At 48.8% G+C, this 20382-nt stretch overlaps 1 protein-coding gene across 1 annotated transcript in view; it reads left to right on the top strand.

The window, feature by feature from the left end:
- Positions 1 to 3107: 3107 nt before the first annotated feature.
- CRPPA (CDP-L-ribitol pyrophosphorylase A) overlaps positions 3108 to 20382 on the top strand; it is a 256432-nt gene continuing 239157 nt past the window's right edge. Inside the window, 4 exon segments of the mRNA XM_078150658.1 lie at positions 3108 to 3307; positions 3310 to 3382; positions 7736 to 8012; positions 16468 to 16617. Coding sequence (XP_078006784.1) covers positions 3193 to 3307; positions 3310 to 3382; positions 7736 to 8012; positions 16468 to 16617 — 615 coding nt within the window. The 5' untranslated portion in view covers positions 3108 to 3192.

The raw sequence follows: 20382 nt of genomic DNA, 5'->3' as shown, positions 1-20382 counted from the left end.
GGCCTGGGACTGATTCATATTTTTCTTGGAGGCTTTGGATGTAGGAGCTTTGACTTTGTTGTCTTCTTCTGGTTGTATATTTTGATCTTCTTTTTCACCAAAGTAAGATAATATAGTCTGACTCTTTTTGCACTGCTTGGTCATGATCCTGGCCAATTACTTGAGTTTTAAACTCTTTGTTAAGGTAAGAGTCTGCTTCCAATGTGGAGAGTGTACTGTCCCAAGCTTCAGGGGTTTGTGTAGCTGTTTTCAGAGATACTTGTAGGGACCTGTAAATTTTCAGTTCTTGCAAGGTGGTATGATAAGGGGCGAAGTATTTACTCCTTTCCTGGCCTGTGACCACAAGTACTCCTTTCTGTCCTGTAACTGTGAGGAGGGGTTTTTCTCCACAGCCACTACAAGCTCCTCCACGCCAGTGCTCCTCCTCACCCCAGCACTGCTGCCCAGAACTGTGACCCAGATCCACACACAGGCAAAGCAAGAGATTCCTGCCTCAGCACTGGCAAAGAGATCCCTGCAGTCCCTCTCTGATCAGCCACTGGATTCCCCCTCAGTCTGAGGGCCGGAAACTCGGGAAGCAGCTGCCCCCCCCAGGGCCTCGCTCTTGGGGAATGGAATGAAACCCCGCCTCCCTCTCTGAGCACAGCAGAAACAGACTTTTCCCACTGACCTTCTAAGTTGTCTTTGGCATTTGTGGATTGAGGAGTCTGGAAACCTCCACAGCTGCCCGCGATTCACTCCTCTGAGGCCTGATCCAGGTTCACTGTGGCCTGCGCGTCCATGCCATGCTGCGCTGAGCTCCCAGCCTGGCGCCATACACCTTTCTGATCAATCATCCAGGTTGTCTTGAGCTGGAAATTTGTTTCACTCTGTCTTTTTGTGGGTTCTGCTGCTTCAGAATTTGTTTAGAGCCATTTTTTATGAGTATTTGGAGGGGTTTGGGGGAGAGCTCAAGCAAGTCACTGCTTTCACTATAGTCATCATTTCTTACAGGAGTCATATTCCATTTACATTCATAGACCACAGTGTGTTTAGCTTGGAACCCTGGGTTCCGATTCTTTGCTTCCCTAAAAAAGTGAGTATATTAGGGAGCAGCAGAATCTCTGGGTCAAAGGGTATAGACATTTTAGGCATTTACATAATTCCAAATGGTTTTCCAGAATGATTATGGAGGTGATGAGGGGCTGGACCAGGGTGGTGGCAGGGTTAGGTGATAGGAAGGGACATAGATGAGAGACTTTAGGAATGGAAAATCAACAGAACTTGGCAAACAATTGAATATGGGAGAATAAGAAAGTGAGGAATTAAGGATGACCCCTCAGTTGTCAGGCTGAATGACAGAGAGAGTGGTGGGACCCTGAACAGTAATAGGGAAGTCAGGAAGACTGGGGTTAACTTTAAGGATTAGAAGGCTGATTCCATTAGCTCTAATTATGAACCAGGAAAGCTTTGCTAACCTGGTCTACAACACAAAGAAATTCAAAAATTGACCTATGACCCCCACATATTTTTACGGTAAAATTTATTCTTTCCAACCCAATATAGTGGTGTTCTGACTGTTGGGGTAACAGTCAAAACAGTCAAGCTAGCTGCTAAATACCTGTGGGCTCCGGGCTGCCCCAATAATCTGCTTACCATTTAGACCCAAACAGCCTTCCCCTAGGTGTGTGGTTGGTTCCTTAAGGGAGGTACTACCTTCCTTTTGTCTTTGCACTCACAGGACTCTTTAGCTCAAGGCCAGAGATGTGGTGAGTCCTCAGTAAATGCTTGTTCATTAATTCAGCTGCGTCTTCATTTTTTCCTTCATTCCATTCCTGTTCTATAAAGGGAATAGGCAAGGGTGGGGAACCTGAGGCCTCGAGGTCACACGTGACCTTCTAGGGCCTTTTGATTGAGTCCAATTTTTATTGAACAAATCCTTTTATTTAGGCTGCTCTTTTATTAAGAATAAACTGTTCTGTGAAGTTTGGATTCAAAGGGCTGCACTTGAGGACCTAGAGGGCCACAGAGGCCAGGACGCTGCAGGTGCCCCACCCCCGAAATAGGGTGAGCCAGATGACCTCCAAGGCCTCTCAGCTCCTACCCCATGATCCTCTTTCCTGTCTGTGCAGCCCTTCACTCACCAAGCATTTCCTAGGCACTGGTACCTTGCAAGGTCCCAACACATAAAGACAAGAGTAAGTCCTGCCCTCAAGGAGATTAAGTTCTAGGGGGTGAGAGCAGGGGAGGAGGGAGACCACAAAGGGTCTGGAATGAAATGAATCCAGTGATGGGGGAAAGAGGAAGAAGCTCATGGTCAGACTCTACTGGAGTAGGCAGATTCAAGAAATTCCCCTCTACCTAGGTGACACAGGGCATAGTGTTGGGCCTGGAGTCAGGAAGACCTGAGTTCAAATGCAGCTTTAGACACTGTGTGACATCACTTGACCTCTGCTTCAGTTTGCTCATCTGGAAAATGGGGATAATAGCACTTCTTTCCCTGGTTATTGTGAGGATCAAATGAGATCATTGTAAAATGCTTTGCAAACCTTAAAGCTTTATGTAAAAGCTAATATCATCACAGGGTTGCTGGGAGGTCTCAGTGTAACATTTGTTCACCTAGCGCAAGAGGACAGTCTCTGGCTAGGACTTTACCTTTTACTATGGTGAAACCATGTGTAGGCATTCAAGGTCCCTGGGCCTCAGTTTCCCCAACTGTAAAAGGAGCAAGTTGGATGGGAAGCCCCCTAAGGCGATCCAGCTTCTAGAGAAAGCTAAATACAAACTAGATACAAAGTAACTTCCAGGGAGAGTCCCAGCCTAATCCTTTTAGGTGGGGGGATGGGGGTGTGTGTGTGTGTGTGTGTGTGTGTGTGTGTGTGTATACATACACACAAGCATGCAGGCAGAGGTCGGGAGCTGGGTTTGCCCCCTCCCTGATGGTTCTTTTAGCTGGTCGAGGGGACAAACTGAGGCTTTCCCGGAGTTCCAAGGCCTTCCTGAGCCCCGGGGCAGGGAAGCTGCTCAGCGGTGGGGGAGGGGAGCGGCAGCCCCCGGCCTTCCCCGGCCCCGCCCGGCGTGATTGACAGGCCGCGGCTGCGGACGGGCGCGGGGAGCCGCCGGCAGTCTCTGTGGGTCACGGCAGCGGGCGCGGGCGGGCGGGCGTTCCGGCGCAGCTTCCTCCCTCCCCCACGCAAGCAGCGCGAGCGCGCCATGGAGCGGGGGCCCAGGCGGGACGGCGGCGGAGAGCCAGAGCCGGAGCTGGAGCCGGGCCCGGTCGGGGCCGTGGCGGCCGTGCTGCCCGCGGGGGGCTGCGGGGAGCGGCTGGGAGGGCCACGCCCAAGCAGTTCTGCCCCGTGCTCGGCAGGCCGCTCATCAGCTACACGCTGCAGGCTCTGCAGAGGTAGGGACGGCGCTGCGGGGGGCGGGGGCGCCGGGTCCGGCCGGCGTGTGCGCTTGCGTGGGGGGCGGGGCCCGCCCGCTCCTCGTCCCGCCCCTCCCCCATGTCCTCCTTCCCCAGCCCCTCCCCTCCCAGCCTGCTGCCTCCCGGGGAATGTGGCCCGGGTCGGGGGGCCCCTGGAAGCCATCCCCGAGCTCCAATCTCAGCCCGTGCTTCCCCCGGGATGGCCGGGGGATAAGCGGGAGTTGTAGCTTCCCCGCTTGCGCGGTCCCCGAAGGGCCGCCCTAGGGGGCCCCAAGCAGGCAGCCCCCGGCTTCTGCCCGGGAGACTCTGCCTGGATGGACTAGTAAAGAGGCCCGGGCCTTATTTGTGCCCTTCCCCCATCTCCCCTTAATTTACAGCAGCCGCAAGACGCGAAAACAGCCAATTCAGAGGTCCGGCCCGAAGTGGGCCCCGGCTCCTCGGTCTGCGCTGCTTTCCGCACCCAGAGCCACTGCCCACGTGGGTGGGAGGCCCCATCTCAGCCCCCTTAGCGCCCACGAGCTTCCGTTATTCTGGGGTAGAGAGGACTGCAGATAGGAGCGAACGCACGCAGGGCCCGCTGGTCTGCATTAGCAGGATGGGTCCCTTTTGGGGGGGGGCTGGCTCAGGACAGTTTTCAGATGATTTTCTGATTTAAGAATAAGTGCCTACAGTTCTGTACTGCCCTGAAGCAAGACTTGTCTTGACAATTCGGTATCCCACGATGCTGCTGTCGGGACTTGTGTACCCTAGACTTGCTCATCTGTAAAATGGGTATAGTAACACCACCTACCTCCCAGGGTGGTTGTGACACTCAAGATATTTGTAAAGCACTTAGCTCCGTGGCTAACGTGTAGTAAGCACCCTATAAATGCTAGCTATTGTTATTATTGTAAATTTAAAACAATTCTGAATCTAGGGAAGGTGGTATTTAAATAATAACCATCATCATAATTAAAAGCTACATTTATATGGTGAGTTAAGGTTTACAAAGGACATTACATCTCTCATTTCATTCTCACAACAGTGCTGAGAAGGAAGTGTTATTATTATCCCTGTAAGAGATGTGAAATGATTTGCCCAGAATTGTCTCATTAGTAAGGGTCTAAGGCAGGATTTGAACTCATGTCCTCCTGACTCCAGGTCCATTGCTACCCACTGTGCCACTTAGCTGCCCCAAAATGGGCCTTGGGAAGAACAAAACCTAATGGAGGAGCAGCACAGACTTTGATGTGACTCTCCAGCCCCTATGTGCACTGGCAGCCTGGGTCCTAAGAGGTGAGCCGGCTACTTCTCTCTTCAGGGTTCTAGAGTAATCCAGAGGGGTTCGAATATTTCAAAATGCTGTTGCTCACTTGCTGCTGCTGGCATGACCCCTTCCCCTTGTAACATCAGTTGCTATCAATTTGTCAGCCATGATTACTTAGCTTTTAGAAACAGGTGCTTACTAAGGGGGTATAGTGAGGATAGTTTTTACCCTAAATTTCTCCAAATTGGGGTTCCCGGCACCTACAAGTACATGCAGAATCCAGAGCAAAGTGGGTTCCAGCTTAGAGAGCCTGGGCCAAGTTGCTCAGAGCTCTTGGATGTTACTTTTTCTCCTTCACTGGGCTATTCTTGGTTTTCCCATTAGGCCTGATGTGCCTCGAGTGGGCCTGTCACACACCCTTGCTGTTGGCTTTGTGACTGAGGGACACTCTGCAATTGGTCAGGGCTGCTGCTGATATGTGCCTGGCAAGTCCAAATCTTCTGACCTTTCAAAGTTGGCCAAACTATCACCTGATCTGGAAGGGAGGTGGGGCAGAAGATCTTCTCCCCGGCCCCCTCCCCCAATCCATCCATCCATCCGTCCATCTGTCCATCCATCTGTCCATCCGTCCATCCCCCCCCTCTTAGGGTTTAGCTACAATTGCTCTACCCTTAGGCATGCTGTGGGAACCTCCAGGTTCTGACCTGGCTTATTCTTTAGTCAAATCTGATAGGGTGTGACTGACTCTTTAACCAATTCAAATATACTTTCTGTGTGAAAACAATTTTACCCAATGGCCTTCACTCCTTTCAAACTGCTGAGCAACTTTTCCCAAATATGTTTTAATGCTTCTGATTTACTGATTTCACTAGAGATATCACCTGATAAAGACAGAGCATCTTGTTAGTTACTTTGAATGGATTGCAGGGGTAGAGGAGGGAATGATTGACTCAATTAACATCTTCCCCCTCCCCTTCTATAGGTAATTAGGTGTCCAGGGAACACCTTGCTGCTTTAAATGAGTTCAAATCCTCTGCCACTGAAGACTGTATATCCTAATCTCCTGGAAGAGTTTAAAGATCTGAGCACAGGAGCACAGCCCTTAATCCTTGAAGGGTCACACAGCTTGTAAGTGACTGAGGCCAGATTTGAACTCAGGAAGATGAGTCTTCCTGACTCCAGGTCTGGTGCTCTCCCCACTGCTGCCCCATCCCCAGTATTGAAATCCAGGTCTGGAGTTTGGGGGGTTAAGGTGGTTGTTTCCCTAGAGAGGTTGTAGTTTCAAAAATGGCTTTTGGAAGGGGGGTAGAACCCCACATAACTTTCATGAAATATGTTGGCTGTAAATGGGTTTTTTGATTTCACTGGAGTAGCAGATTCTTCGTGAAGGAACTCCCTAAAACAGAGGTGGGGAACCTGCAGCTTTGAGGCCACATGTGGCCTTCTAGGTCCTTGGGTGAGGCTTTTTGACCGAGTCCAAGTTTTACAGAACAAATCCTTTTATTAAGGGGATTTGTTCTGTGAAGTTTGGATTCAGTCAGAGGGCTGAACTTAAGGACCTAGAAAGTCACATGTGGCCTTGAGGCTGCAGGTTCCCTTCCCCTGCTTTATAATGATACCAATTAGAGTTTGAGAGAGTTGGCTGGGTGATTTGGCCAGGGCCAGGGTCTAAGGTCTAGGGTCCTAGATCCTACAGCCATTATGTTTTGAGAAAGGGCTTGAACTCAGGGCTTTCTGGTTCAGAGGCTAGCTTCCTACCCACCATGACATGCTACCTCTCAGCAGCCACACATGGTTTATAAAAATGGGAGGGATTCTGGAGGTGAGCGCCCTTCTGGGAGGCCTCCTGGGGAACAGTGCTGTCCCCGAGGCTGGGGACACTGGTGGAGGAAGGAATGAAGGCGCACAAGTCTGGCCTGCATCTGGTTCTCCACCCAATGTATCAATGGCTCTCAGCTGGAGACAGGGCCTGGCTTAGGGGAAGGGCTTTTTGGATCCTTTCCTTTTCTGTCAGGAGCAGATCCTTCTGTGCTTGCTTCTGGCAGTGTTTTTAATTCCACATTCCCCACCCCAGCAGGACAGTGCTATGTTTTTTGTAGATTTTGGGGTGGGGAAGCAGAATTTTAAAAGGACAATTTAAAAATGTCAGTGTTCACATTTGGAGTTTAGTCTTTGCTGCTAAAGGGAATATTTTCTTTTCTAAATAAGGTCAATGTGATGCCCTCCTATAAGGCTTTTATTGGAGAGTGGTGGCAGTGATTGGTGGGTTATGTAAAAAATACCATAATGTGGAAAGCTGAGCGCTCTCTGAGGGCAGTGTCTTTCTGTTTTTTGAAGTTTAACTTATACCTTTTGTTTCTGGCATTTTTGGATCTATCTTCTTTACCATTGAATAGTCTCACAGTAAAGAGAAGTGTTTAAGCAAAACTAGTGTCTGATCTGTCAGGGGATGCACTCTTCCGCACCCATGGTCTCCAGTCTGTCTTGTAAGAAGAGAAAAATGTGTGTTATCGTCCATGCTGCCCCCAAGTGTGGTTATTGCCCTCATCCTGGCTTCTCTCCTTGGTGTGTGTTGTGTGTGGGTCATTGTCTTTCTCGTCTATTCTCTGCTTTCTCTTCTCTGCATCTGGTTTGTTTCTCTGAATTCCTCATCTTTACACATCTCAGGGCACAATCATACACACACACACACACACACACACACACACACACACACACATTTTGTTTTTTGGCTAGGCAATGGGGTTAAGTGACTTGCCCAGGGTCACACAGCTAGTAAGTGTTATGTGTCTGAGGCTGGATTTGAACTCAGGTCCTCCTGAATCCAGGGCCAGTGGTCTATCCATTGTGCCACCTAGCTGCCCTCACAGTCATATTTCTTAACAGTCCAGTTTTTGGCCCTCACAAAAAGTGATTTTATAGATATTTAGGGGTAAGTTACACTCTCCTACCTTGTCTTTGACTCCCAGTGGAGTCCCAGTGAACATATGTGGTCAATAATTTCACTTGGTAATCTTGTATAACTTTGCTTGTGCCTCTAAGGACCCACTTGTCTGCAGTGTGGCTTTTTGTCTTCTTTCTCTTAGAGTGAGCTGGATAAAAGACATTGTCGTGGCTGTGACCAGTGAGAACATGGACGTGATGAGGGCCGTCATCCGTCGGTACCAGCATCAGCGAGTCACCCTGGTCGAGGCTGGCGCCACCCGCCATCGGTCCATTTTCAATGGGCTAAAGGCCTTGGCAGGAGACCACCCCCATTCCAAGCTGGCCACCCCCAAGGTTGTGATCATCCATGATGCTGTGAGGCCCTTTGTGGAGGAAGATGTCCTCGTGAGAGTAATCACTGCTGCCAGAGATCATGGGGTAGGTGGCTGTGTCCCAGTCTGGTGCCGTGATTTTAAGATGGCAGGAGTTTCCCAGGAGAATGAGAAGAAATATTTGATGCGAACAGCAGTACACATGTTATCCTTGGCACAAGGAAAGATTGTGGGGCTCGAACACCCAAGGGTAGCGACATCCAGGGCGAGACAAGTAGGGAAAGGCCCCAAAGCAGCACTGTCCCCGCCTCGAGTAAAGTGTGAGCGGTTCTGGATGCCTCCAGAGGGAGCCAGGGAAGGAACAGAGCTGGAACCTTTCCTGGGGCCTTGGATGAGGTGGCTGCTGGGCAGGAGGAGGACCCTGTGCTCTAGGGAGAAGGCTCCCGTGTTCCTAGGACTGGGCTCGTGGTTTATACCAGATTTTCTTTGTTCCTGTCCCGTTAGATGAGTGGCCTCCCTCCTTCTGTGGATCATTCATTCATTCAACAACACGTTTCTTAGTTATTGATTCAGAGCAGCTCAGGGAGGCCAGAGGAGGCCAGGGGTTGGAGTGGCCCCTAGCGGGGCGTGCTGGTTTGGCTTCTCTTGTGATGTCCCAGGCAGGGAACCACGAGGGAAACTGGAGGATTTCAGCAGGGAAGATTCCAGAGAAGGAGAAGACTTAGGAGGAGGGGCTCGGGGCAGGAGAGACTTGACCCTCCCACCTTGGAGGTTTTTGGACTGCACCAATGTGCTTCTGAGGAGGCATTAAATGGGAGCTGACTGGCTGTTTGGTTGTATGTTATCTTCTGAGTTTGAGGGGAATAGAAAGAGGCAGCTGTGTGGGGCAGCGGGTAGAGCTCTGGGCAAGGAGTTTGGAAGACCTCAGTTCAGATCTGGCCTGTGGCACTTCCCTGCTCCGTGACCCTGCATAAGTCAGTGAAACCTCTGTGTTCCTCAGTTGCCTCAAATCTAAAATGGGCGTAATGATAGTGCTTGCCTCCCAGGGTTGTTGTGGGCATCGAGTGAGGTCTTTAAGTGTGTAGCACACAGTAGGTGCTTAACGAGTGCTTGTTTTCCTTCGCTGCCAACTCTTGTTACTGTATACTACAAGTGGATGCTAAGAGTGGAAAGCAAGCGATGAGCGTTGGGTGGTGTCCGCTTGTGGTCTGCCGCTCTCAAGCACTGGATGAGAGAAACGGGCCCTCGGAGGGTCGGTGGCTCCAGGGCAGGGGACTTCCCTTTTTGGGGTCAGGCCCAGCTCCTGGAGCTTGCGGGCCTCTTCTCCCAGTCGGGTCTTTAAATGCACAAAATAAACTCCATAGGATTGCAAAGGAAATCAACAGTTAGTGAGAAAAGACCCGTTCCCCCCATCAAGGCCACGGATCCCCTGGAATCTCTTCTCGGTCTCCTTGTCAGGGAGAGGTCTTCGGACCCCAGGGTAGGAGCATCTGCATTGGAATCTCACGGATGTGCCACCTGGTCCAATCCCCTCACATTTACATGGGAAGAAACTGAGGCCCGGACAAGGGGAGTGTCTTGTCACTTGTAAGTGGCAGAGCTGGGATTTGAACCCAGCTCCTCTGATCACAAACCCAGGTTTCCCTGCCGGGCTGCCTGCCATTTTAGGGCACCCGTTGAACAAGTCAGGGATTCTAGCTACTGCTGTATTTAGATGAGCGCGTGAGCCTTTGACCAGGAACGTGGTTAGGAAAAAACGTGAAATTTGCAGTCAGAAGATCTGAATTCCAGCTTTGATGCTTAAATGCCTGGGGGATTTGGGGCAAGTCCTGAGCCCCCTCCTGGCCTCAGTTCTCTCCCTAGGTTTAGGATCAGGGTATGGGACGGAGTAGCCTTTCTCACCCCAAATACGTGACCCTAACATAGAGAACTTTAACGTTTTAGGGAGGGATGAAAACCAATTGTTGTTCCCTCCAGAGCCGGCCAAGCCCCTCGTTTAGGACTCAAAATGGCCTTGTAGGATTGTCACACTGTGCATCTGTCCTGAGTGAAGCCCATAAGTCAGGCCTGGAGGAGCTCTCTGAAATTGTCCCTGACTCCATTCAGAAGGCCGCTTCATCATTGGTTGGACAGATCAGGCTTCTGAACTCTGGCCTCGTCTTGAAACTGTTCCTTTGATGCTAGGTCCCCAGTGACCATCTCCTGCCAATAGGTTTGCAGCACTCGCCCTCCAAGGGCTGTGAGCAATGATGACAATAAAAGATGAAAATAATTAGTGGATAATTCTGTTAGTGATCTGACTCTTTCCTTGTAGCTGTCTGGACAATTTCCCATGTGTCCTGGGCCACTGACTGCTAAATGGCACAGAGGGAGGGGAATGGTGGGAGATGCAGACCCAGCTCGAGATGGTGCGAGGCTCAGTCCTCCTTCAGTTCGTTCCTTGTCCAGGACTCTTGACCCCAGGTCACTTCACTCTTGGTGCCTTCTTACCCCTTGCTTTTACTTTCAGTTCTGCCCAAAGGTCCCTTTTCAGACCTTGGGATTCATTAGAAAGTTGTGTCAGTCGGCAAACATAAAATATCTACAATGTGCCTGGCACTGTGCTAAGTCCTAGGAATACAAAGAGAGGCAAAAGATTGTCCCTGCCCTCAAGGAACTCCCAGTCCAATTGGGGAGTAGCCCGTAAGCAGCTCAGAACAAACAAGCCACAGAAAGGATAAATTGGAGCTAATCTGCAGAGGCTTGGGAAGAGGCTTCCTGAGACAAGTAAGGGTTCTGAAAGCTTCCGTGGGCTAGCATGGGAGATCGTGGACCAGACTGGGCTTTGCAGAGCAGTGTTTAATGAGAGGAAGAGGTGTGTAGTGGAATGTTCCCCATAGTTAGAATCAGAGGATTTGGGTTGGGATCAAAGTTGGGAGGGGCCAGTCATCCCCTCTGTAATGTCTCCAGCCAGTGACCATCTAACCATTAGTGGTTTGTGTGCGATCACTACTTGTGTGACCTGGGGAAGGTCATCAAACTTTAGTGTTCTCCTCTCTAAAGATGCTCATTCCCCTTTGTGGGCCTTGGTTTCCTCATTTGTAAAATGAGGGGGTTTGGCTAGGTGGTTTCTCAATTCCCTTCCAGTCCTAATTTCTGACACTGTAGCTTTCCCAGGGTAGCCCCCTGTAAGCAGCTTAGCTTACTTTTGGACTTAGTTTCCTTATTTTTCTATTGAGGGGTTGGGGAGAGGACTCTCTTATACTCTGTGGGACCAGAGAGAAAAACTAGGAACAGTGGATGGAGATCACTAAATACTTGATAGCAAGAAAACTTCCCGAAATCAGCACTCTGCCAAGGGACAGCAGATTGCCTGGGGAGTGGCAGGTTCCTGAGACGATGTTTGTAAAGCACTGGTACTTAGCAGGTGCTGCTTGAGTATTTGTTGACATCATCATCCCTTCCCATCAGAGGCCTTTAATTGAAGGCTGCGTGACAGCTGGCTTGTTGCATTGTTGGGGAGATCATCGTTCAGCTGACCTTGAAGAGCCTCCCTGGAAGAGCTGTGCTTCTGGTGGCTGCCCAGTGGTCCCTTCCAGGGCCAGTCTGCTGGGCCTTTACTTGCTGTGCCTGTGAAGTCCTGGCCAAATGATGACGAGGAGGTTTATCATAATTAGAAATGAAAGCTCTGCAGTATCAGGCATCACCATTAGTTGGAATTAAGGGAGTAGAAAGTGAGTTCCCTTGTGTCTCGAGAACGTGGGATGTAGACTTGACTGGGGTCAGGAGATCAGGATGCTGGCCGTGGCAAACTGCTACAGCTCCCTGGGCCTTGGTTTGCTCATCTGTCATATGGGTTGATGGGGGCAGAGAAATGCCATAGGTGGTCACCAAGCTCTCTTCTGGCTGCCACGTTTTGTGAATGGGTTTGAGTAGTTTGCAAGTCTAGTATCAGCCAGGCATGTGACCTGGCTCCCAAAATGAGAATGTAGTCTTGGGTGGCATGAATGGAAGAGAGGTCACATCTCCTGTTACTCTGTTTTGGCCAGCACCCGTCTGGAATGTCAGTCAGCTTTCTTGTCTTCCTCTACTACATTTCTCAGGTAGATCAGAGCAAGGCAAATGACCACATTCCCCTTAGCTTGGCTCGGTTTGAGATATCAAGGATCCCGGCTTCTCTGTGGGCTGTCTGAGATGCACTGATGCACAGTTTGACTGAGGGATGGGGCACAAGGCTGGTCAATCTGGGGCCCTGAGGGCCTGAGCTTCAAGGTTGATTCTATTCCCAGGACACCAGGTTGTCATTACTGTGGGGCCACAGGGAAGCCTTAGAAGAGCCGTGAATTCCCAGAGAAGCCCCAAAACCAACATAGTCTGCCAAGGGCTAGTGGCCACCTATAGAATAAGATAGAGATTGTACCAGCTGCTTGTGATAGGAGAGACAGGGCAGTCTAGTGGTCAGACACTGGCTTTGGGGAAGGGAAAACCTGGGTGTGAGTGTTGCCTGTGGCTCATACTTGCTGGAAGACTCTGGGCAAATCCTAGTCATTAAAATAAAAAAAGAATGATAAGCTTATTTTTATTTATCTAGAGTGCTCATGCTTGAAGAATAAACAAATTTAAGTAGGAAAAGAGAGAGAAGTAGATAGAATCTATAGAATGTATTACAAGAGTTATCTAGGTTAGTGGCAATGATTATGATGATTAATTTTTCTCTTTTACCTTCTGTAGAACCGTAAGTTGCTAGCCTGCGTTGGTGGGAGGCATGTCCTCATCCAGGACTTCCCTGTCCTGATGCAGTCACAGGACTAGCCCCTATGCTTCCCTATCCTGATGGAGGGAATCCTCACCGTGCTGTTTTTACTTATTTTAAAATATAAGGTCTCCGAGGGCAGGGACTATTTCAGTTTTGCCTTTGTCTGCCGTTGCCTAGCCCAGGGCTGGCCAAGTACAGCATCCTTAATGAAAGTTTGTTCTATATAATTGCATTGTTAACTTAGTATGTGGTGATTATCTCTAGGGCAAGTAACTCTTTTATATCTGTAAGGCCCCAAATGGCAGCCTAAGTCACTCTGAAGCAAGTTAGAAGGAAAGTGGAATAGTAGTACCTTTTCTTTTGTTTTCTCCAGGAGGAAAATGTAGTTAATAAGAAGATAACTTATATCCACCTCCAGAGAGAGAACTGATGGACTCTGAACACAGACTTTTAACATTTTCCTTATTTTTATTGTTTTTTTTTCTGTAACATGTTTTTTTTTCTTTTGTAACATGATTAATATGAAAATACGTTCTGCATGATTTCTGTATAATTGATATCATTCTGCTTGCCTTCTCAAGGGGTGGGGGAGGGGCAGGAGGGAGGCAGGAATTTAGAATTCAAAATTGAAAAAATTGAAAAAAAAGAAATCTTTTTACATGTGATTTAGAGATATTTAACAAAATAAAAAGTATATTGAAAATAAAATGGTGGCTTCAACCTTGTAAACATTTCTGAGCTCTACTTGGATATTGACTGCTCACTTTGGGCAGTCAAACCTTGGTGCTCTGCTGGAGGTGCTTTTAATGAATGACATTTCTATCCAGTTGATGTTATTCAAAGGATGCAGTGAAAGTGTCCGTCTGAAAATGTGAGATTTTTTAATCTTGTGCTTACTAGCGATTGTTTTACCTTCGAAGATGCCAGTCTGTAAACTTGTAATAAGTAGTCTTTCAATGAAGACAACCCAGAGAGTTGCAGTGGTGGTTATGAGGTGGGAGGCCTCATTCTGTGGGCTCTCGTCATTAACAGGATCTCGGGTGTCTGGGAGGGAAAGCCACATGTCACTACCTGTAAGAGAGATCATTGCCTAAGATTGTTTAAATTTTGGACACGGATGGTTGAAGGTAGAGACCCTTCATCTCACAGGCTCTGATGACTTCCCTTGCTTGGATTTGGAAATATCTGAGTGAATCAGGACGAGCAGACAGTAGTCACTGGATGCTTGGGTGCTGAGCTTCTGAGCTTGGAGTCAGAGCTCATCTTGGTAATTTCCCAAGGAGATCTTAATAACAACTTGCCAATAAACTAGTGTATGATAAAAATTTTAAGTGATGATAAAGATGGAAAATGAGATAATTTTGAACGCGGCCTATCTGGGATTTTTCTTTTTCTTTTTTTGCTTCACTGTGCACATTTGTGGCAAGGCATCCTGATAAAGTAGTTATTATTTATATCTTATCAACTTAGTGCAGAGGGGAGTCCAGGGGATTAGAGATCATAGGATCAGAGATTTCAAGCTAGAAGTGACCTTGGAAGTCATCCAGTCCAATAATTCCCCTTGGCAGTAGTCCTGATTGTCTGTTGAGCTACGTGTAAATGGGCTCCCCTGCAGTGGGGGCTCCCAAGCCCCAGGGAGTTCCTATGAATGAAGAGCCTCTTAGTCATATAGCTCTAGGTTTATTTTTTCTTTCTTTCTTTGGATGGTCAATGAAATAGACTGTTTTCCTTTCACTATGCCATAGGATGGTGCTTTTAAATATGATCAAACTATTGTCGCTTTCACCCCTTAAAAAAATAGTATTTGTTTCATGACTCCAGCTGAATTTAGCCTGTAATACAGTTATTTTGCCCTCTCTGTCTGTATAAATTTAAAGAGAGTACTTGAAATCAGACTTTTCACCTGTGTCTTCCTCTCCTGTCAAGGTTATTCAGTCAGCAAACAGAAGGAAGGACAGTGTATGCAGTGTGGCAGGCACACAGGGGCCCAGCTTACTGTACTTGTATAGGGCTTTACAGTTTTCAGTGGGGTAGGTAGGTGGGGTAGTGGATATAGCACTGGACTTGGAATCTGGAATACTTATCTTCCTGAATTCAGATCTGGCCTTAGACACTTAATGAGACCCTGGGCAAGTCACTTCATCCTGTTTGCCTCAGTTTCCTCATCTGTAAAATGAGCTGGAGAAGGAAATGGCAAACCATTCTAGTATCTTTGTCAAGAAAACCCCGAATGGAGTCACTAAGAGTCAGAAAACAGAAGAAGAGGAAGAAGAAAAGGAGTAAGAAGAAGAATGATAACAGCAACAACAAATCTGTGCTTCTGTTTCTGCTGCTGCCGTGAAGACAGTTTGCTCTTGGGACACACAAGTAAACGAGAGTATGTTTGAATTTCCCGTGTGAATGATGTTTCATGGTGTGGACCCAGGCTTACTTCCAGGTGTCTAAGTCCTTACCCACCATCTGAGTGTGACTACTTAGGGAAATGAGCAGTTGTTTCTATTTCTACAATTAAGAACAGTCACGGTTCATGAATTTGCTGATTGTTGTTTCCTCTTGAATACCTTGCCCTTTGTTTCACTGCTAGCTGGGACAGAGCCTCATCCTGGATTAGGGGAGGCCTTCTTGGACTCCTCAGGATGTGTGTTTAATTGATGAAAGACTCAGAGGACCTTATTTGGAGGCAGCCTGTCCAGTAACGTCCTGCATCCTGACAGTCATTGTCATGAGGCTTCATTATTTGTGTGCATGTTCACCCTTGGACGTGGGAAGCAGCACACATGGGTCAGAGGAAGTCGGAGGGAGAAGTGGGATGGTATGGCGGTGGAGAGAAGCCTGGCTCTGCCTCCAGAGGCTTCAGTCCAACTTCTGATGATCAGCTCTTGGCTGAGTTCTTCATCTTGTGGGACAGCCCGCTGTTTCCTCTGTCAAAGGAGAGGGTCAGACGAGAAGATTGTGGGAGGTGCCGTGGGGTGGTGGAGGTGCCAGCTCTGGAGGCAGAGTACCCGGTTCAGATCTTTTATCTGACAGTTATGATAGCAAGTCCTTTGACTTTTCTGGTCCTCAGTATTCTCTGTAAAATAAGGGAGTTAGACCATCTCACGACTGAGGTCCGTCCAACTCTGCCTCTCCCTTCCTTTGAAGGCAGGGTGTGGAGGTGTGGGTGTATGTGATCCACCTCTTGTCTTCCAAAAAAGGAAGGCCTAAAGCATCTGTTAATGAAGCCCAGTTACCACCAGAACACTGGATGTTTGCGAGGCTTTGCTTGAGGAGGGACTGCCTGTGAGGGGAGTGAGGACCAAGGAAATGCCTGAAAAACCTTGGCTTTTCCTAGAAATTAGAGCAAGGCCTGGAGACAGCCTGTGTTTCATGTCACTGTTGATTCCTGTCTCAGAGACTCCAAAGATATGTCTTGAATTTGCTGAATTGCGTAGTGTCAATGACATTTTGTACATGCACGTTAGTTCACTTTTGGTTTTGTGATTAGCTCTGTCCGCATTGCACTGAGTCTCTTTCCCAACACACTTCTTTCTTTCTCATCGGTGAACACCTCAGACTCCTCGGGAGTGAGTGGGCTTTTTAATTGATCACAAATAATTGATTCAAATGCTGAACCTAGAATGGAAAATCTTCTGTTGTCCCTTCACAGTGCTGCTGTGGGGCTGGCTCCTGGATATCCTAACAGATCCCTCACCCAGTGCTTCTTTGAGGGAGCACGCTAGACGGACCCCAAATTCAAGGTGGTTGTCGATATCGGGAGTGCAGACGTCTCCTTTCCCAAGCTCTCAAGGTACAAAGCATCATTTGCTACTTTCTCTTTACTCCACAGGCAGCAGGAGCTATCCGGCCTCTCGTGTCCACGGTCATTACTCCTTCTGCAGATGGTTGTTTAGACCAGTCATTAGACCGGGCCAAGCACCGGGCCAGTGAAATGCCCCAGGCTTTCCTCTTTGATGTGATCTACAGAGCTTATTGTCAGGTAAGAATTGACAGCTTTCAAGGGGATGTGCTTGGTTTTTGTCTTATTGAATGAAACTTTATTAAAAACAACATGCCTACCTGTTTTGAACAAAAATTGGCGAACCATGTTGGAGCTGAGATTGTTTTACTATAGGCTTACTTTCTGTTCTTTATAGATAAAAATATTCGGTTTTACCCTAGACCTTCTCTCTCCAGAGTTAGCAGTGATCTCTTAGTTGCCGAATCTAATGGCCTTTTCTCAGTCCTCATTCCCCTTGACCTCTCTGCCACCGCTGACACTATTGGTCACTCTCTCCTCCTTGATACTGTCTTTACTCCAGGTTTTCAGGGCACCCCGCCCTCTCCTCGTTCTCCTCCCACCTCTCTGAGCCTTCCTTCTTTGTCTCCCTTGCTCAGTCCTCCTCCAGATCATGCCCTCTAATTGTGGCAGTCCCTCATGGTTCTCCCAGGGTCCTCTTCTCCTTCTATACTACTTTACTTGGTGATCTCATCAGCTTCCGTGGATTTAATGACCATCTCTATGCTGATGCTTCTCAGATAACACATATCCATCCCTAACCCACTGACCTCCAATCTCACATCTCCATCTGCCTTCAGACGTCTCAAACCAGATGTCCAGTTGGCATCATATGCTCAAACATGGCATCCACTGTCTTTCCCCCAAGTCCTCCACCCCTCCTACCTTCCATTACTTGAGATGATAACACCATCCTCCTGGTCCCTCAGGCTCACAGGTAGGAGGCATCTTGACTCCTTGCTCTCTGTCATTCCCCATGTCCAACCTGTTGCCAATGCCTGTTGATTTCACCTTTGCAGCATCTCTCAAGTACGCCTCATTTTCTCCTCTGACACTGCCCCCATCACCTTGCACTATTGCAAGAGCTTCTGGGGATGGGACATCTCCCTGCCTCAAGTTTCTCCCCACTCCCGTCCATCCTCCTAAGAGATTTTCCTGAAGTGCAGCCCTGATCACATCACCCCTGTACTCCGTAAACTTCAGTGGCTCCCTGTCATCTCCAGGATATGATACAGAGTGCTCTGTTTGGCTCTCAAAGCTCTGTATAACCTGGCCCCCTCCTCCCCTTCCAGTCCTGAGAACCAGTAACTGTTCTTTATCCAAGACACTCCATTTTCCCGACTCCAGATGTTTGCCCTGGCTGTCCCCATACCTGGAATCCTCCTCATTTCCATCTCCTGGGTCTCTTCACTTCCTTCAAGGGTGGATCCGGCTCACTTTCTAGAGGAAGTCTTTCCTGATCCTTCTTCATTCCAATCCAGCACATTCCCTCTGTTGATTATCTCTGATTCAATCCTGCGTCTGGCTTGTTGGTACAGAGCTGTTTGCTCTGTTAATGTTAAACATGTGTTTAAATGTTGTCTAGACTGTGAGTTCCCTGAGGGCCTTCGCTGGTGTTTCTGGTGCTTACAGCTGTGCCTGACACATAGTAGGTGCTTAAAAATGTATGTTGACTGACTGACTCACTGTGCCTTGGTGCAGTTCAATCCCTAAACATGTAATTGAGGACCTTCTATTGCCAGGCTGTGGGGGTATAAAGACAACAGTGAGAGAGCCCCTAGCCTCAGGGCGTTCCAGTTTTCTGTAACCCAGGATACTTGGTCCTCTGGGCAGATTCTTCTTATTCCTGACTTTCCCTGTACAGCAGGGGCAGGACTGGGGCGTTGGAGGGACAAAGAGTCTCCTTCTGTAGAGATTGTTCTTGGGGCCCATCTCTCTTCCGCCAGACACTCCTTCTCAAGGGGCCGTGGGCCTGTGTCTCATTTACTTCCATTCCTTGAATGAGCAGTTTTGTGGAAAGAAGGAACTCGGAGACCATGATGTGGCATGTTCTGTCACATTCATTTTATAAATAAGGAGACTGAGGCCCCTGGTCACGGAGGTAGGATTCAAACCCACGTCCTCTGACTAGAGTGTTGGTTCTTTCCTCTGTGCTGTCTCCAGTTCTAGTGATGTTTCTTAAGCACTTCCTGTGTCGGGCTCAGCCAGATGCTGCAGAGATGAAGGCAAATGGAGGCAATCCCAGCCCTCTAGAAGTTTACATACCACTGGAGAAAAGACTGTGACATGCACAAAGAGAATTGTGATACAAAATAGGCGGTGTTCCAGGCCAGGGGCTGCACTGGGAGGATGCTTTCAGATGAAGGACTGGCCCCGAAGGTTCCCCACCCCCACGTCACTAGGGCAAGTGGCACCTAGTCAGCACCACGGGGCCAGAACCAAGCCTAGAACCCTGAGACACCTACTACTGTTACCCCCTGCCGTCTGCCAGGCCCCGTGTTAAGTGCTGATAACTAAATACAGGTAAAAAGAAAAACGGCCTCTGCCCTCTAGGAGTTTACATTCTAATGGGGGGAACCACGCACAAAAGGGAAACAAGAAGGTGGGGTGGGGAAGGTACCTGTGAGAGGACTTGGAGTCCAGAGAGTCAGAATCACAACAGGGAGGGGAACGAAACACGGATGGCCCTGGTCCCGTCATAAAATTGGAGGCTCCCAGAAGGAGCTTAAAAAGGGGAGGTGGAGCTGGAGTGGCAGAGGGGTATTTTAGGGCGAGAAGGCCCCAGGCTTGGAGGGAAGCGTCAGGGTGAAAAGGCAGCTGGGTCACAGTGGCAAAGTCTGGGAGAGTCAGAAGTGAAGTAGGGAGTTACCCGTCATTGGAGGTCTTCAAAAGCAGGCGGAATAACCACTTGTCAGGAAGCATTATAGAGAGGTTCAGGACCGAGCTTAATGACCTCCCCAGACGTCTTCTTAGTGACACAGCTGGGCCCTGCTTCTTGCAGTGCTGCTAGTTATCTCTTTCTCATTTAACTGGGAGCTTTTGGAGGGCAGGGGCATCTTTTGTCTTCATATCCCCAGTGCTTAGCACAGGGTCTGATGCTTAGCGGGTGCTTGGTAAATGTTTATGACTGACTGATTGCACCACCTAGCTGCCTAGGAGTTTACTGGCATGGAAACAAATCCGGATTTGTTCTGTGAAGTTTGGGTTCAGTCAGAGGGCCCCACTTGAGGACCTAGAGGGCCCCATGTGGCCTCGAGGCTGTGGGTTCCCCATGCCTGGTACTACACTGTAGTATATGGGAAGGAGTGTCATGTTATGAAGCTGTGTATTTTAAGCAAATGCTTAATAAGCAGCTATTGCAATGTTTTATTTTCAGTTTGTAGGCACTTATTTTCTCTTTCTCCCACCCCCTCACTGGAAACAAAAAAAGGAAATCCTACTAATAAATATTCATTGTCAAGCAAAACAGCTTCCCACATTTGGCGGTCCTACAGACAGCGTGTGGGTCTGCAGCCTGGCGTGGCCTGGAGGCGGCTGACGGCCTTCATCACTGGTCCTCTGGAGCCTGGTTTGGTTGTTTGTGAGCAGCGGAGCTCTGTTACGGTCCTTCCTTCCTTTGGAGGTTGTTAGGAGCAGTGTTAGGAAACATCTATTCTGAATGAGAGGAGAGAGGTTGGGGCCAGGTCAGGAGAGCTTCAAACAGGAAATGGAGGAGCTGATTATGGTTGATTCTCGAAGTGAGAGGGAGCCGCTGGAGCGCCTGGACTGGAGGAGTGGCGTGGTCATGCCGGCACTTTGGGGAGATCACTTTGGCGGCTTTGTGGAGGATGGGCCGTGGGGGCTGAGGTGCGTTTCTCCTAGAATGGAATCACTTTGAGGGAAATACTGTGTCCCATTTTTCTGTGTGTCCTCAGCACCCACCTCGGTGCTTGTCACAGAGCCGGTGCTTCTTGCTGGCTTGAATGG

This window comes from Phascolarctos cinereus, unplaced genomic scaffold, assembly GCF_003287225.1.
Source record: "Phascolarctos cinereus isolate Bilbo 61053 unplaced genomic scaffold, phaCin_HiC Scaffold_1;HRSCAF=81, whole genome shotgun sequence".
Lineage (NCBI taxonomy): Eukaryota > Metazoa > Chordata > Mammalia > Diprotodontia > Phascolarctidae > Phascolarctos > Phascolarctos cinereus.
Note: the sequence above shows the minus strand (reverse complement) of the source record. Positions and strands in the feature narration are given on the sequence as shown.